At 33.3% G+C, this 17,735-nt stretch overlaps 1 protein-coding gene across 4 annotated transcripts; it reads left to right on the top strand.

The window, feature by feature from the left end:
• Positions 1–562: 562 nt before the first annotated feature.
• LOC146535057 (uncharacterized) lies at positions 563–16,911 on the top strand. 4 transcript variants are annotated; one of them, XM_085191742.1, is made up of 16 exons: positions 563–790; positions 3,780–3,888; positions 5,090–5,185; positions 5,371–5,515; positions 7,027–7,114; positions 8,726–8,907; positions 9,181–9,371; positions 9,572–9,684; positions 10,059–10,224; positions 11,443–11,675; positions 13,176–13,304; positions 13,971–14,070; positions 14,321–14,439; positions 14,916–15,145; positions 15,752–15,935; positions 16,582–16,911. In XM_085191742.1, exons 3-16 carry the CDS (start codon positions 5,155–5,157, stop codon positions 16,726–16,728), a joined length of 2,058 nt encoding a protein of 685 aa, XP_085047868.1. In that variant the 5' UTR covers positions 563–790; positions 3,780–3,888; positions 5,090–5,154; the 3' UTR covers positions 16,729–16,911. The 4 variants fall into 4 exon arrangements, with proteins under 4 accessions (XP_085047868.1, XP_085047867.1, XP_085047866.1 ...); XM_085191741.1 differs by having other exon boundaries at positions 563–794; XM_085191740.1 differs by lacking the exon at positions 3,780–3,888.
• The last annotated feature ends 824 nt before the right edge of the window (positions 16,912–17,735 follow it).

The raw sequence follows: 17,735 nt of genomic DNA, 5'->3' as shown, positions 1-17,735 counted from the left end.
TAATTGCCACGTCTAATCGTAGTTTAACTATAATTTTATTATTCTCGGTTATATTAAACTTAATTAGAGTAAATATTTGTGAAGGGAAAAAAATATAAGCTTTTTCTATTACCATAATAAAAATTTAGTTAGAGACTGTCTCAAAGCGCGACGTTTGTGGGATTGATTCCCTTTCGGGGATATTAACTATTTTCATTGGCTTGCTCTTGTGACATGACGAAGCGCTAGTGTTAAGACACTCCGTTCCCGTTAAACACATCTGAATGGCAGAACTCAACACCGCGTTTTGTCTCGTTACCAGAGCGAGGAAATGAAGATATTAAATATTTAACTTTGAAATGCGAATTGAACCCCCAACCTGTCGCGTTTACATCTGCGCGCCTGTGCCCCTGCGCAATGACTGGATTCGTATTTTGTACTAAAGTTTAAAATTACAATAGAACTATTGATTATCGCACGCTCGATGCTTAAAACAAAACTTGTGCGTACAATTAAAAGCGGACTCTACTATTAATATCGGTGTTAAATTTAAATGCGTTATGATGATAGAGTCAGTCGCGATACGGTCGAGCGACGATACGTACGCGCCTTGCCTCTATATTTCTATTATTATAAACATTTTTTCACTGTGTTGTTAGTAATAATAGTTTAGTTTACTAAAATTGTATGAGTTTATGTGTTTTGTACAAAAGTGTCTAAGAAATTATTTAACAGTGTATAATTTTCACTTGATTTAGACCAACTGTCTAAATAGTGGGTCGATAAACTCTTATTTTGTTTTGGCCAAAACGTATGTGAGTTTCCTTGACTTTTATTTTCATACATATTATAATATTAATTGATAACAGCATAGTATAGTTTTGAATAATTCAATAATAAAACGGTATTCGACTAATAATAAAAGAATCTAAATATATTTTACATTCCATTTAATACACTGTCATACTAATATAATATTTAAAACAAAGGCAGATTAACACATTTTTCTGGGTAACAGGATAAACAGAGTAACATAGTCTCATTTATCACCTACCTAATTGTAAAAGTATTGCGTGTTGAGTGGCGCAACTTAACGCCGCGCTTTGTCTTAGTTCACAACATGAACCCTCATATGAATAATCCACAATAATCTAAATCTAAGTATTTATTGTTAAATATTTCCATTATGTATTAAAATACCAAACGCCTATTGTTTGTTTTCGTAATATATTATCGTCTTGTCGTAAAAATATATATTATAAAAACTCTACACTTTGTAGAGTTTTATCAAAATTTATTTAGCAAATATCTGATTGTCAAATATATTATGTAAATGTAAATCGTACGTGGCAATATTTACAAATATGCTTTGACATTTACAAATTTATTATGAGTCTAAAATTTGAATACCAATGATTTTTTTGTTTTTATTATGACATAGGTAGGTAGGTAGGTACATACAGATGTATTTGTCGACTTAAAAGACTTGAACAAAAACTGTAGAAAAGGGAACCTAGCGTTAAGACACTCTGTTCCCGATCTTTCTTATCGGAGCGAGGAACTAAAAAAATGTTATATTAGTACTAATAGACATCGTTCCTCACTTTTTACCCCATTTTTTGAGACATTATGAGTCGAGTGGCAGAACTTAACGCCGTGATTTGTGTTACGAATGTCAAAAAATAGTTAGTAGGAAACTAACTCACAACATTCGCATTCATATACCTCAACGAATGAAATTGCGTTCTTTAAACGTTCGTCTTTCCGCAATTAAACATAAATGCGACGTACCAGCCTTATAATGTAAATATTCTTACATACTTTTCTATTTACATATTAAATATATGGACATGGTACATAAGTATTTGTATCTAGAGAATATTTGAATATAAAAGTCCTTTAATGTGTTTATATAATAAGATGGAGCTGAATGAATGTTTAGTTATAGGTATAGTGTTCGTAGAGTTTAATAATATTTTAATACTAGATTTAATCTCCGTCATTAGGATAAGTGTGATGTAATATTCCCTATATAATCAATAAATGGGCTATGGGTATGGGCGCTTAACCAAACCAACTCGAGAGCTTTATTATTTAACTTGATATAGATATGCTTTTTTATCGTTAATTGTATATCGTTACCTGAATAACCACAATGGTTGTGAATTCGAAACATTGACGTAGTCAGTTTTGTTCCCGCACTTTTTTAAAACCGAGCGCTCTGACCACCGAGCCACACGTTCTCATTAAATTACGACGAATTTCTTAAACGATATTTATGATGCGGGATACAGCGTGAAGCTAAAAAAAATATTCTTAACAATCTTTACTCTTTAACCTAAATGCTTTATCGGTCAATACCCTTAAGGAAATATGGGTTAGGTTAGGTAAGTCATTAATTTTGGCAATTTTCCATAATATGTGTGAAACAATAGTACGATTTGTTCCTGAATATAAACATAACATATATTATGTACCTATATCATATAAGATCTGGTACTAACGAAATGTATACATTTCGTTATACCAGTTATAGTTCGTATGAAATTCTAATTCTAGATAGTGAAATATTTGATTACCGTCGTTACAGTCGCTGGTGCCGCTGGGCCACGACTGGTCTCTTTGTTTAACATTGGGTTATCAGTAAAAGGCACGTGTAATTTTTTGATCTTATATCTGACTATATTACCTAAACTAGATTTACTTTGCTAAACTAATGTTAGGTCACTCTGTTACCTAGTTTCCACCCAATTTTTGGGATATTGCATGTTGAGTGACTCTTTGTTTTGTAATTAGAGCGAAGAAATGATAATACTTGACACCCCCGAGTGGGGATTGAACCCACGGCTCATTATGGTATAATTTTTTGTTTGTACATACTACAAAAGCGTCATTACTTAAAGTTTTCTTAGAATACGATAAAGATAATGAAGTCGTTACTAATTGCTTATTTATAAAGAACTACATTGAAACCATCACGGCGCAGTAGGATAATTTGTGAATATAAATGCGGGTGTGCGATAAATATTTGTGGGTTCGATCCGCTCGGTTTCTCAATGCGTGGCGTTGAATTCCACCACACAATACACAATGTCTCGAAATTTGGAGGGTTAAGGTCGTTGCCGCCGCACAAGTATTAGAATGTAAGCGTGGCGGTTGTAGGTTCGTTTTGAAATTATTTAATAATTTCCTCGCTCTGGTAGCAAAGCGCGGCGTTGAATGCCTCCACTCAACACGCAACACCTCGAGTTTTGGATAGAAGACAGACCTGCTGTAGGCGGGAAAAGTGTGAAGAGAAAAAGGGTATTGCGAAACAAACAAAGCAAAACAATTTTAGACACTTTAGAGAAATAATGCATTAATGGTCGTATCATTTGATTGTGTTGACTTAGAATTCTTCTTACATACTTGTTACAACTTCTTTATATGAAAGTGAGAAACAGAGAGTGTCCTAACACTAGGAACAGCATGAAGCTAAAATTGAGTAACAATCTAAAACATAGTTTAATGACACTATTTTATTAACACGTAGGTAGGTTCTATCAATACAAAGTACAAACATTTATTTTCTAAAGATTATACACTACTATCAAACACGCGTGTATGCCACTTGTCATAGTGTCAGTCACGTGTTGGTGTTTAAGTAAATAGTGATCGATTGGAAAACCGGATATACGGGGTTACAACTATAAGAAAACGAAACCCTCTAAATGCTAAAAAAATACCTAACCCAATAGATAACCTCCTTTTCAATTTGCTTAAAATAGGTCTAGTAATTATTTTTCACATTACACTCTTAGGGAGGAGAAGCTACTTAGCATTTCATGGATTTTGCTGATCACCGTTGCCCATCGTGGTGTAAGGTGAAGAGTTCAGAGCGATGCCTGGGACCTCTGACACATGTGTAGTGTACGTTCACATTCTCTGTCTGAATACTTTTCTCTAACAATAACATATTAAAAATAATGATATGAGTACTAGCCACCTTCCAAGCCTTAATGTCATGTTATATAATGAAACTCAATTTTCCATATGGTCCGAATACTTTGGAATGTGAAAAATATTTATTGGCTCAGAATTAGGACACTTAATGCAATTACGATAATAATAATAACATAATTTATCTGTATAAATTATAAAAATAAAACATTTTAAGCGATAGGTTTTTATCCTTTCTATTCCATTAAAACCTGCAGTCTACCATTTACAGAGTAAGAGAGACAAACAAATATAGTTTATGATTATTTATTAATATATATTTTCATTTTCGTTTTTGTTTAAACCAAATTTTATAAAAGTTGTCTAAGAAATTTACCCCTAAAACTGTAACAGACAGACAGACAGATATTTGTATAAATTATTTACAAGAGCAAAGTCAACGTTCGACAATCGTGAGTAATGTCTGAAGGGTACTGATAACCTAATTGAAGCAACGATAATTTATAATTGAGCAAATAGAACACTAAGAGTTTCCTAACTTCTACTCTACTTACGAGTATATTATAAAGGGGAAGAGCTTGTTGTTGAGACTCTAATCTCAGTCCAATATCAATACAATGTCAAAAAATATTGAATATTTCGTTCAAGTGAGTGGAAATCGAACCCACCACCGCCCTGTCGCGTTTTACATTATATTTATTACATATTTCAATCGTTTCAATGTCTATATATCAAATTAACATAATCTAAGTGTAGTTAGTACGTGACTGACATGTATTTGAATAATAGAAACAAATAATCGTGTTATTTTCTTTAATATTCTATTTAAATACAAAGAAGTAAATATGAACTGTAAATGAATATAAAATATAACATTTAAATTAGAATTACAGACAATACGGTAAGCAGAAAGAACCTGGGGGCCTAATAGTAAGACACTCTGTTTCCCATTAAGACACTTCCGTTCCCCACTTTCCGTAGAATTCTCGAGTCATTGCGTGTTGACTGCAGAACTCAACGCCGCGCTTGCCCTCGTTACATATAGTCGACTTCAATATGTACATTATATGCAATTTATTACGTTATCTCAGTATATATAATGTGTATTACAAAGACAATATGTTAATAGTCTTATTAGACTTACAAATAAAACATTGTTTTTATCCAACAGGTATCAAGTCTAAACCAATATAAAGACAAGATTTTACATAAAATAATGTATAGAGAAGAAAAACTATGGATCCACAGGAATTAGTGCCTTTAGAATGTGAGTATATATTTCTTTTTTATCTTGTTACAGCCGGACGCTCTTTAATTTTTGCCCTACAATTTTTTTTTTACTTTTATTATTAAGGGCTCCTCCCTTCTTCTACATGCGGGATACAGCGTGAAACGAAAAAATGCAAAAATTGCAGATTTTATTAAGTATATAACTTTTAATCACTCTTACAGCCGGACTCCCCCGCCCTCGACCGACCAGACAGTTTAGCCAAATAGCCTCGCGGTCCTGCAATAAGGGGCCTATCAGATTATGCCGACTTCTGGCTTTAATGATAGTTCTGCCGTGCCTATTCATCTTCATACCATTACACATGAGGTAAGAAAATAAATCAGAATAGATACAAATATTACATGTGAGAGCGATAAGTGCCTTGAGCGGTGTTGAGTACCGCCATTCAAGACGTAATGCTTAGAATCCTCCTACTCTACCTACCCCGCTAATCGAAATAAAGTGTGAAGCTGAAAGACATCTTTAAGTACCACTAGAGACCATTTGGGGCATACAAACACGCGTTAGTAAACGCGACAGGTTGTGTGACGGAACCCTAAAAAGAAAATAATAAAAAAAAATAATGGACGCCGGAGTGAGTCTTGGTTTAGGCAAATATTTTTATGGCTTTCACGTGTAAAAGAATATTAATGTTTATTTCTAAAGTAAACGCAACACTTATTACACGGTAACAGTAAATGAGGCAAATATTTTGAATTTACTTTCTCAGCGCAAATATTTGTAAGGCCTATATATAATAATTCTTGTATGTAATTTAGATAAAATTTTGGCAAAACAATGAATCGTTATCTGTTGATTTTCATAAACAAATAAATGTAAAAAGTTTATACATAATTACGTCTTAAATGAACAAAAACTTACTATACAAAGATTTCTTGTAAATATTATAAATTTCAGATAGGATGAGTCGTTACGACGAAAGAAGTAAAATTATTTTGTACTGCTACTACAAAATATAAGAGCAAAATCTCAGTTTTTCCTTTCCCATATTTTTTTTTCGGAATTTAATGAAATCCTCTCTTAAAACTACTATAACCGAAGATTTTTAGATTATTTATGCGATTATCTCATTCATAGATATTTTCCCGACTTGTCGCTGTATCCCGCATGTAACAGGGTAGGCAGCGGGAATCTACTGTTAAAAAACTACACCCCCTCCTCCATTTAACAACCAATTCACAAAATGATTTCATCAAATTCTGGCTCTATCTGGTAAATCACTAGTAATAAATCATACGTCTCCCACTTAAATTAAGACTTCCGTCCACTTCATACATTTTAAAGTGACTACATACAACATTGTGATATTATGGATACAATTAGTTAAAGAGATGAATAGAAAGAGTAGAAATCTACTCTTTTTTAGAGAGAGTTAAAGAGAAGAGTAGATTTAAAAAAATTAAATCATCTTCACGCTGTATCCCGCACACAGCAGGATAAGCGGAGGGAATATCTAGTGTTAAGACACTCCGTTCCCCACCTACCGCCGAATTCATTCTGGAGGCATTGGGTGCTGAGTGGCGGAACTCAACGCCGCGCTTTGCCTGGACACCAGAGTGAAGAAATGGAAATGTAAATTTAAATAAATATTTCATTTCTTATGGGGATCGAACCTACAATCAGTTGCGTTTACAGTCACACATTGTGCCCTTGGGCCACGACTGGCCTTAACTTAATAAAAAAAAATGCTAAATTATTTTGACTTCAGCTTTGAACTGATCTGTTTAAGGTTTTTAACATTTTATTACTAGAAATTTTGGGTGACACTAGACGACTAGAATAAAATTATTTTTTAACACATTTTAATATGTTTCTAGGTACAGGGCGTTTTCCGGCCAAATGTACCCGATGAGTATGACGGACATGCGGCTGATAGACAGTAAAATATCTCCTACATGGTGCCAGGTGAGGCCTCAGCTTGTACATATGTAACACTTATTTTTCCAATGGAAATAACTAAAAGTTTCTTACATTAATCTCAAATCCCTCTATTTTGTGCGGCGTTGACTTCCGCCACTCGACACGCGATGTTTCAGAATTCGGCTAAACGTGGAGAACGGATCTTAATGGGAACGGAGTATCTTAACACTAGGCTCACCGGTTCCCTATGCCTACCCTGTTATATGCGGGATACAGCGTAAAGTTATAGAAATAGCGCTAAACTTACAAATCTCATAAACTTAAGCAAATATTTAAAAAAAAATTAAGTTCATTTTCAACTAAAATTATTCTTTATACAATTTAATAAATTCCATACATAATAAATAATAGACAAAAAATAATATATAAAACTAATATTTAACACTCATATCTATAAAGATTGAACTGTCCGAACTATCAATCGATAAATGTAGTTACGACCGGATATTATCTAAAGTCACGGTTAAAATATACTCGTATGTATAAATTACAATTAGCTACACATAAAAGACTACTTATAAGAATGTGATCTATTTTATTTGTTTTTACTCTCGGGGAAATGCTTAAATTAAAGAACAACAACAAAAAACTGAAAGAACAATACACTCCTAAGATTAATACAATTAGAACAAACGCTCTATATTCGACTCTATCAAATGTCACGTTGATTAGATACAAGCTATCGGTTATATTATTATGAATGGCCTTATTATATAAGGACATAATCTTCTATTGTTTAATACTGAGATGAAGTCGAGATCGAGACGTAAACAGGACGGTTGTGGCTTCAATTCCGATAAAGGGAAATGTAATATTTTTATTCACTCCGACTAGGCAAAGCACTGCGTTTAATTGCGCCATTTATTACCCGTGGAGCCGATACGAAGTGGCTGACTTGATAAACGATGATTGTTGGTTTACTTTTCATAAGATACTTTTTTTTTAGGGTCACGCTGTATCCCGCACATAGCAGGATAACCTAGTGCTAAAACACTCCATTATCTATTTTCCGTCGAATTCTTACGCCAAGACTGGCCTCTAACTCCCATATTTTCTTTAAAATATTATTGTCTTTTCAATAACATGTTTTAGCGCAGCGTTGAGTTCCACCAATCAACATAATTATCGTGAAAGTTGGGTGAATAGTGAGGAAAGGAGCATCTTAACACTAGGTTCCCCTATCCCACTGACACATCATGATAAGTTATTATAAATATATTTGGTACTGAATTCCATATTGAATATAAACACTACATGAACTTATCTAAGCTTATATAAATAAAATGTCAACCATACAATAATAAGCAAAGGAGGTTTTTCCCATAACTCTATTGATAGAGATGATAAGATAAGAAAATTATTGAATACTTATTTAATACTTTTCAACGTAGGGACATCGCGGCGAAAAGCGACGATTCCCCCCGGGAGAATGAAAAATTATTCATTGATTCTTCGCTTCGATAAAAAGACTAAGCGCAGCATTGAGTTCCGCCACTCAATACACAATGTCTCGAGAATAGGGCGCTAGTAGCCTCGCTATACGCGGGATGCCTAAAAAAGAAAAAATGTATTGAAGTTTAATTTTTTTTCATTCAGCGGCAAGTAGTGAGATCAAATGCTACTTTCAACGCATTCGTTGTACCTGGACCACCTGAACTAACCGAGGAGCTAGTACCAGTGTCCATGACTAGGGAGTTGGAGCTCGAAGATGACATGAAAGAATATTGGGGCTTCTATCTTCTACAAGGATCCACTGTCACTGTGTCTTCTTGCGTGAGGTAAAAAAACTATTTCCAACTTTACGCTGTATCTTGCATAATATATTCGTAGTCCCTACTATATGTAGGATATAGCGAGATATACAGGGGATAACTGATATTAAGATGCTCCGTACCCCACGCACCATCCCATTTTTGAGACATTGCAACTTGGTCTTTTTATCAGAGCAAGAAAATGAAAATACAAGTGGAATTTGAACCCACAAACGACATACATATTTAAGCATATATTAACAAAAATGTGAACCATAAACTAACTTACTTTCCTCACAGATGGCCTGGTGCGTCTCTCATAATGATAAAAGGCTACAAGCACCTACAAGAGTGTGCGTACATCGGTGACGATTCGTCAGAAGAACTAGATGAACTTCTCGAAGCCCACAAATTGGGTCTACTCTCGAATACTACACTAATAGAGAAGATAACACAGCTAAATAAAGAAGACGGAAAAGCCAATGATCCTGGTAATTTCTTTACATAGTCTTGGATGATTAATTTAATTAGTTGTTTTAATATTCTTGTACAGTAACAAAGTAAATTCAAGTCTCAGTATAATAAAAGAACCTCCATCAAGCAAAATATATTATTTTTTTTCTTATTCAGTTTATTTCTTTCCACTTGTTTAAAAAAACAAAAATAAACAACACTAATGTTGATATTGCAGATACAATGAAAAGGCACAAAGCTGGTGTCAAATTCCACGATCCAAATCAAAAAGCTAATGTGACCTCACCTGAGAACGTCCCCACTGTAGACGTCACTGATCATGATCCAAAGGTACTTACAATTGTTATTATACTTTTGTTAAAGGCCCTTAATACATTACGATTTTAAACAAATAAATAGAAGTTTTGGTCTTTGATAATAATGAATAATAAGAAGTTCAGAGAAGAATTTATGAAGTAAGAATGAGTAATAAGAGAGACGAGGCACCATATTGACAAAAGTTAAAGAGTAAAAGTAGAGTACACGAAAGTACCAAATTTCTTCTGTCTCTATTTACCCAGCTCAAAAACATACTATTTCATACTTTTATTTAATTTACACTTACATTATCTTATTATATAAATTACACACACATTTGTAAACAAGTACACAATAAAATCTTTGTACAGTTTCATATCATAAGTGAAAAACAAATATTTTCACAGGAACTTAGACAGATTCTAGAAAGATTACACGCGATACGTGAAGCCGCTAAGATTGAAGCTCAAAAGTACTATCACCCACCATCCCACTTGATGGCTCTACCAGCTCTACACAGGCATAGAGATGCTAATGTTGATAGAGATGAACGACGATGGTTATCATTTAAAGGTAAGAAGTTTAATATTACTTAGTAGGCAGGGAGAATCTAGTTTCAAGACCCTCCCTGAGCTCCTTGACCCTATCGAGTTTGGATTGGTGGAACTCAACGCTGTAATTTGTCCAACTGTAGTAGGAAAATGAAAATATTTTAATTATAATGATTAGCGCGACTTGAGTCACTCCACTTAACACACAAGTCCTCCAGGATTCAGTGAAAAGTTGGAAACAGAGGGGTCTTAATGGGAACGGAGTGTGTTTACAGTAGGTTACCAGGGTCCCTGCCGGGTAGGCAGAGGGAATCTAGATATACAGGTTCTGCAATTCAATATACTGCGACATGCTATGATGGAAAAAAATGCAAAAATGGACATTTAAAATATTTCCCCGTTCTTTATTCAATATCAAATCAAATATTATCAAAGCAAATGAATTATAAAGCTGTAAGGCTGTCTCTAAATTTGAAAAATAATAATAATTTCGCGACGTTGGGTTCCACCATTCATGACGCAATGTTTTAAAATCGTAAATTGTCTTAATCTTAAGTTTTTCGTAGCAAGAAAAGTTTTCCATAAATCATTTGCGTACATATATAAATATTTGTAATATTGATAAACCTAAATAAATAACTTAAAAGTTGTATCAACCGTTACTCTACAAGCTACTATTTGTTGATGATAACAACGTTATATTATAATATTATATTCAAATAAATATTTTTATCAACTAATTTTATCATGCTCATATTTAATGTGTCAGAATCTAAAGTTTATTATAAAGTAAAGTTATTATTTCAAGATTATTATAATTATTTTATTTTATATTGAGGCCGTCCTGGCTTAGAGAAAGAAACGGTTACGGTTACATAATAATATTTATAGACAAGAACCTTTTATAAGTTATATAACAGGATAAGCAGAGGGAACCGGGGAACCTACTGTTAAGGCATTCCGTTGCCTTTAAGGCACTTTTGTTCCCGAGGCAATTCTCGAGGCATTGCGTGTTGAACGACGGAACGTAACGCCGCGCTTTCCGTCGTTACTAAAGCGAGGAAACGAAAATATTAAATAATTAATTCCCTCGAGTGGTAATCGAACTCACAACTACTGCGTTTATGGACGAACACTAAATGGATGGCGAATTTTTAATTTCAACCACTTCTTTCTGAGATTAGCGTGTTCAACGTTATCATTATAATATATAATAGTATAAGCTTAATCTTTTTTACAGATTTAGATGGCAACATCACCGAGCCAATACGAGTTAATACAACAGACAAACAAACAGAAGAACGTGCAAAAAATACATCAACGATTTCAAATAGTAACAAAAATATATCCAATGCAAATATTGATAGCGTTATCAGTTCTATATCGAACAAAGGGATTGACAATAAGACAATACAAAATGAGATTAGAAATGATACTTACGTCAAAGTAAATATTACTAATGAAGATATAACGGTAAGATTACTATAAGCCTGAATTGAATTAAATTAAATGCATATATTTTTTTATTTGGAATTGGCTGTTAATTTGGTTTAGATTTTAAGTGATAAAAATATTTGTATATAGAACATTTTATATATTGGCTTTTAAATTCGACTTCGCTGAACTAGAATTAAGAAAAAAATGATTATAAATTATATTCAAAATTATTTTCGAAATAATAATACTACAAATAAAGCTCTAAACTCTACTTTAACATAATATTAGAAAAAAATCTGAAAAAAATACTGCTATTCCAGACGCAATGCCTCGCTTTGGGCTGAAATAGGAACGAAGTGTTTAGAACTTTTGACTTTAGATGCCCTGTCTACTACGCTATAGGCGAAGAAAGTCAAAGTCAAAGTTGTATAAGTATACAAGAGTAGTATAAAACGATAAAAACTTCTTTAAATAGATAAATTATGATATACGTATTTAAGCTGCAATAAATTCCTAAGCGTGGAAATTTTCTCACTTTGCTTATCTCTTATCAGAATTGTAGAAGCACTAACTTTCACTGTTCATAGCCTTGAAGGTTTTTATGAGATTGACAGTGAGGTACTTTTATTACGATATATTAAATTATATTAAATGGAAGAAACGATTTTTTTTTCTGTTTGCCAAGACACCGTAAAGCTGGATATTCGTATTAATTCAGCTTGATACCTTTTCGTGATCTTGGTAAAAACGTTCTTGAGAGACGGAGAGACAGACAGATGGCAAACAAAATACTCAAGCACTAAAAATTGATAAAAATAGATAGTTTACCATTGGATCTATAAATTCAGATAACAATAATTCATATAGTAAAAGTGTAATGTATTAATAATAATCATCTATCACACTATCTAACAATATAACCTAGTGTATGCATAGTAACAGATTACGGGCGTTCGTGATCATTTTATTTATTGTATAAGATAAAGATCTGTATTGTTTTTCACACAGCAGGGTAGGCAGAGGGAACCTAATGTTAAAACACTCCGTTCCCCACTTTCTGCCAAATTCTGGAGGCATTGCGTGTTGAGTGTATATATTTTAATTATGTATTTTATTATGATTATCTGCATATACAAATGTATTTAAGTTTTTCACTCCAAATGCCTTAATTTACACATCAAATTCACCGTTTTAAACCTCCTGTTTGCAGGAGATTAAAAAGTACCTTTAAAGTGCTATTACTATTTTAATGTATTGATTAAATCAGTAATTAAATAGCATTACAAAAGTCATAACGTAGCTAAAGATTAAATATTTATTTATCCCACATAAATTATTGGCAAGATGTTTCGTCTACTACAGCGGGGAAATGAAAATAGGGAATGGAGCGTTAACAGTCAGACACCACTGAGACACGACAAACTAAATATTATAATAAATATATATTATAGTACTTCAAGTAAAAAAAAATATAACGACAACATTATATGAAACTAAGTATTATACATATAAAAACTTTTTTTTCTTTTCTTACAGAATAATAAAGGAGAAGCAAGTTCAAAAGAAGTATTTGATGAGGTTCTAAAACAATTGGAGTCGCTTGGAGATAAAGGCAAGAGAGTGTTGGTTCGACTCCGGGAACGGGTAGCTTCGAATGAAAATCAGGTGACATTACAAATACATAATATACACGTAAAGTGATCATTCCACCGCGAAAGACAAACGTGCGGGTAGTGCTTAGGCAACAGGGACTCCCTTTTAATAAATCCGTTTCTAGAACTGAGCGAGTCCAGTTCAACTCTTCCTACTTCCTGAGCTTACTCTTGGGGAATCAACGTAATCCTTAATGGGCCTGCTCCGCTCGCAGTAAAAGCCTGGCAATAACTAAATCTATACGTTTATACTAATATTATAAATATGATGATGATGATGAATATATAATTATTTTCCCGAGTGGGGATGGAACCAACATGGGTCGCGTTGCCACTCAATATCAATGGTTTGCCTGAGGACATACGCCGCGAGCCAGACTTAAGGAGGTTTAAAATTAAACTTAGGGAGAAAATACTTCTTGGTTTCATTTTGATCTAATATTAATGTAATTTTAATTTTAATCATAATTTTAATTTTAATAATAATATGTATAGACTCGGGATCCTGCAGTCAAACTCACAAAGAGTTTTGCAGGACATAGTTTAACTTTTTTATATATTGTAAAATGATATTAATAAAATTAAATAATATAATAATCCAACGTTTCGAAAATTTGACAATGCGAGGAGAGCTGTGTCTTATAAGTAATATTGAAGAACTCAATTTATTTAACAACAGTCGACAGAAGCTGTGACCAACAGTGATGAACAATTGGACCATCTGAGGAAAGTGCTCGTCGAAGCCATCGATGAAGAAAGAAATAAATCAGAGAGACAACGTGAGTAAAAAAATATTATTTGAAATCATTTTCTAGTTGTCATTATTTGTAATTTCTTTTTTATTTTATTTTAACTAGATGCCTCCTGGATATTTCGTAGATGTCCGATTTAAAAGATTATTAAATGTAAGAAAATTATTATTTATTTTCTGGGTAAAATACCCAATCATCTATCAATGAAAGTACCGACTTAAATTGAATTATTTTTCATTTTTTATTATTTACAGCATTTATAATAAAAATTTTGCAGAAAAACGTCGCGATGCTAGAGAGGACGCTAGAAGTAAAAGAGAATTAATGCTTGGCCAAATAGATCTCAAGAAACAGCTGAACGAAAATGATGAAGCCAGAGACTATGCTGCAGAAGAAGTATGTAATCTTATGATAATAATTACAAAATTTTAAATATTCCTATGGTTGATGAAAAATATATTTTTCGGGTTGAATAATCCATTTATCGAGGAAGGGTTTATAGGTGAAGGAGCTGAGGTTAGAGTTATCTCTATAGTGTATCTATAGTCACATACAACTCTTTTAGTTTCGATGAGAACGCTTTGCCGAAATAGAGATTAGTCTATTTCTTTATTAATTGTACCAAAAAGCAACTAGCAAATCGGAAAAAAGCGTATTGCAACTAGAATTACTCTTTTGTTACTGAAATATAGAACTGAAATATTTATCTTAATTGTAACTTTTTCTACTCATCAACAGTAGCGTTTGAGACAGACAAAAGCTAGTGTCAAATAGGATATAAAATACAGGATATGAAATAAGGATATTTAGCCCTATTTTTTTCTAAGAAACACGTAATATTTAAATTAATAATATATTTTTTAACACCCCAGGGTCTAGAACCAGACGGATACGCGGAACACCACGAACAAGTTAACGAGACGACCGCCTTCGACATGTCTAATTCAGAATTTTGGTCTTCTTTCTCCAGCAGTGAAGAGGCATTGCTGGAATGTGCGGGTCTTATACTCAACTTGCCTTTGACTCCTCACGCGTCGTGCCAATCTGGTTCTAATGATCAGGAAACCCATTTGGCGTCTCGAGCTAATGCTTTAACTTATAGGTATTTAATATTACAGATTTAATATTACGGACAGAATAATATTTTATTCTGTCCGTCTTTGCTCAGTAAACGCAACGGTTTTAGGTTCAACGAAGTTAATTATTTACGTATCCTCGCTCTGTTAGCGGCGTTGTGCTCCGCACGCATAGTTTTAAGAATTGGGCGGAAAAAGATGAACGGGGTGTCTTATGGATACGTCCTTCATTAGTTTTCACCTGGAAAGTCAGTAAATAGGCTTGACTTTAATTATTAATCAACAAGCTTCAACAAATATTTTGTTATAAACCTATGTTAAAAGCTTTTCCCCGCATATAGCAAGATAGGGATGGTACCCAGTGTAACACACTCGATGAGACATTGCTTGCTGAGTAGCGGAACTTAACGCCGCGCTAGCCCTACTAAGCGGGGTAATGAAAATAATTTAAATATATTCATTTCTCCCGAGTGGGAATTGAACCCACAACCATCGTGCTTACAATTAGGCTGCCCCACTACCCCGAGACGATCTCTACATACCTTATCTTTATTTTTTTGTAACTATATATAAGAACATGTTATTAAGAATCTTCGACGTAGTTTAATATATATTATGTATTTTTATTTCAGAGTCCCAGCGAATGGTTATTACTTTTTTGTATTCAATTCAGAGAATGAAGTTCAAAGAAACTTTATAAGAGCGCGTTTTGATCTCCAGAAGACAAGATATGACGTCGCAAGAACAACCCTAAGAGAATGCAGGAATAGTACTGAAAGATGCGATCTGCCCCTTGATATTTTCTCCAGCCAAAAGGTAAATATATGGTAAAATTAAGTAATATTAACATTGTAATTAACCTGTTAATAATTAAAAACCCTATTTATAAACCGCTGTCAACTCTAAGATCGATCTTGAGATATTAGATTATAATTAAAATGAAATAATGATGAAAACGACTAATTTCAAAATCACCAGCGATGTTTAGCGAATTCTTCTGGAAAACTCCCGAAAGAACAAAAATCGTTAAACACGGGGAGTATTGGAGACCAGGTTCTTTCTGCATATCAGTAAAGTATACTACACATAGCAGGGTAGGCTGGGGGAGCCTGGGAACCTAGTGTTAAGACAATTCTGTTTCCCACTTTCCGCCGAATTCTAAAAACATTGTACGACTATGTTGAGTGGCTGCACTCAACACCGCGCTTTGGTTCGTTACCGACGAAACGAAAATATTAAATGTTGAATTTCCTCTAGTGGGAATCGAACCAATAATATATTATAGACTATATTATAGACTATATTATAGACTATATTATAGACTATATTATAGACTATATTATAGACTATATTATAGACTATATTATAGACTATATTATAGACTATATTATAGACTATATTATAGACTATATTATAGACTTAACTATAGTATACATTTTAAAAATATTTAATACATTTCCAGGTTGTCTTGGAGCTGCCGCTAAGAAACAACGATTCGCTATGGAACGAACAATTCGTCATCATATCAGAATGTGAACCCCGGACCTCCGTGTATCTGGCGTGCGCTATCGCGGTACCAATATTCATATTAGCTTTTGCTTTTCAATGATATTTTAGATATATTATATTAAGAATACTTTATTTCTATAGATATTAAACTATAGTTATTACTATCGTGTATAGCCTCGTGCAAATGCGAAACGGCAAACAAAATGATGAAATATTATATTTAAATAATGAATTATATCTACGAATTTTCAAATTGCCAACCGTCCGCCTTTTATAAATATATTAGCCAGATATTAATCTTTAACTAGCATTAAGTCTATTAAAATTTAAAAAAACGATTGTTTCTGTCTATTCTCTCCTGTTCATTCATAAATCACTTTGTTCTCCGCATTCCGCTCGTTTAAAGACATTACGAGTTGACTGGTGCCAATGAAAATAATTTAAATATCATTCTCCAGAGTAGAATCGAGCTGAAAACCTTCGCAATTTATAAACAGGCAATGCCAATTGTGATAGGTACCAAGAATACAAATGAAGATAAAAATTTTAGATGTCATAGGTTGGCCCGAAATTAAACGATAAAATCATTTTTTTAATTCTTATCTCAATAACAAATTTTCAATGGAAAAACCTTCTCAAGCGTCGCTCGGCTAAGCTCGGCTGAGCGACAATGAATAATGAATATTATAATAAGACGCAACGGAATTAATTTGTATTGATATCTAAATAGTTCACCCAGGGAAAACCAAGTAATTGCTGTGAAGCTAAAATCAATAATTATAGTTAGATTAATAATAAAACATAAATAAACATATAAAATATTGACTGTATACGCACGATGGTCGTAGGTTCGATCTGCACCCTGGCATACAGTAGGACATGTCTTGACACTAGGTTCTCTCTGCCTACCTTGCTAAGTATGATACAAGGTGTGACGTTAAGAAAAGCCTTTTTTTAGCTTCCTCAGTACGGGTCACCCACGAGAATGGGATTTTATATTTTCGTTGAAGTTTCTTGTTCACGTTATCGATTGCTTCTCAAGAGAAAGAAAGAGCAGTATTGCTTGTAGATTTTTTCCCCACTCAATTGTATTTTTTTTAAATATGT

Source organism: Heliconius melpomene, chromosome 10, assembly GCF_056956725.1.
Source record: "Heliconius melpomene rosina isolate 202511_hmr_F chromosome 10, ASM5695672v1, whole genome shotgun sequence".
NCBI lineage: Eukaryota > Metazoa > Arthropoda > Insecta > Lepidoptera > Nymphalidae > Heliconius > Heliconius melpomene.
This window is presented reverse-complemented; position numbering and strand designations above follow the sequence as displayed.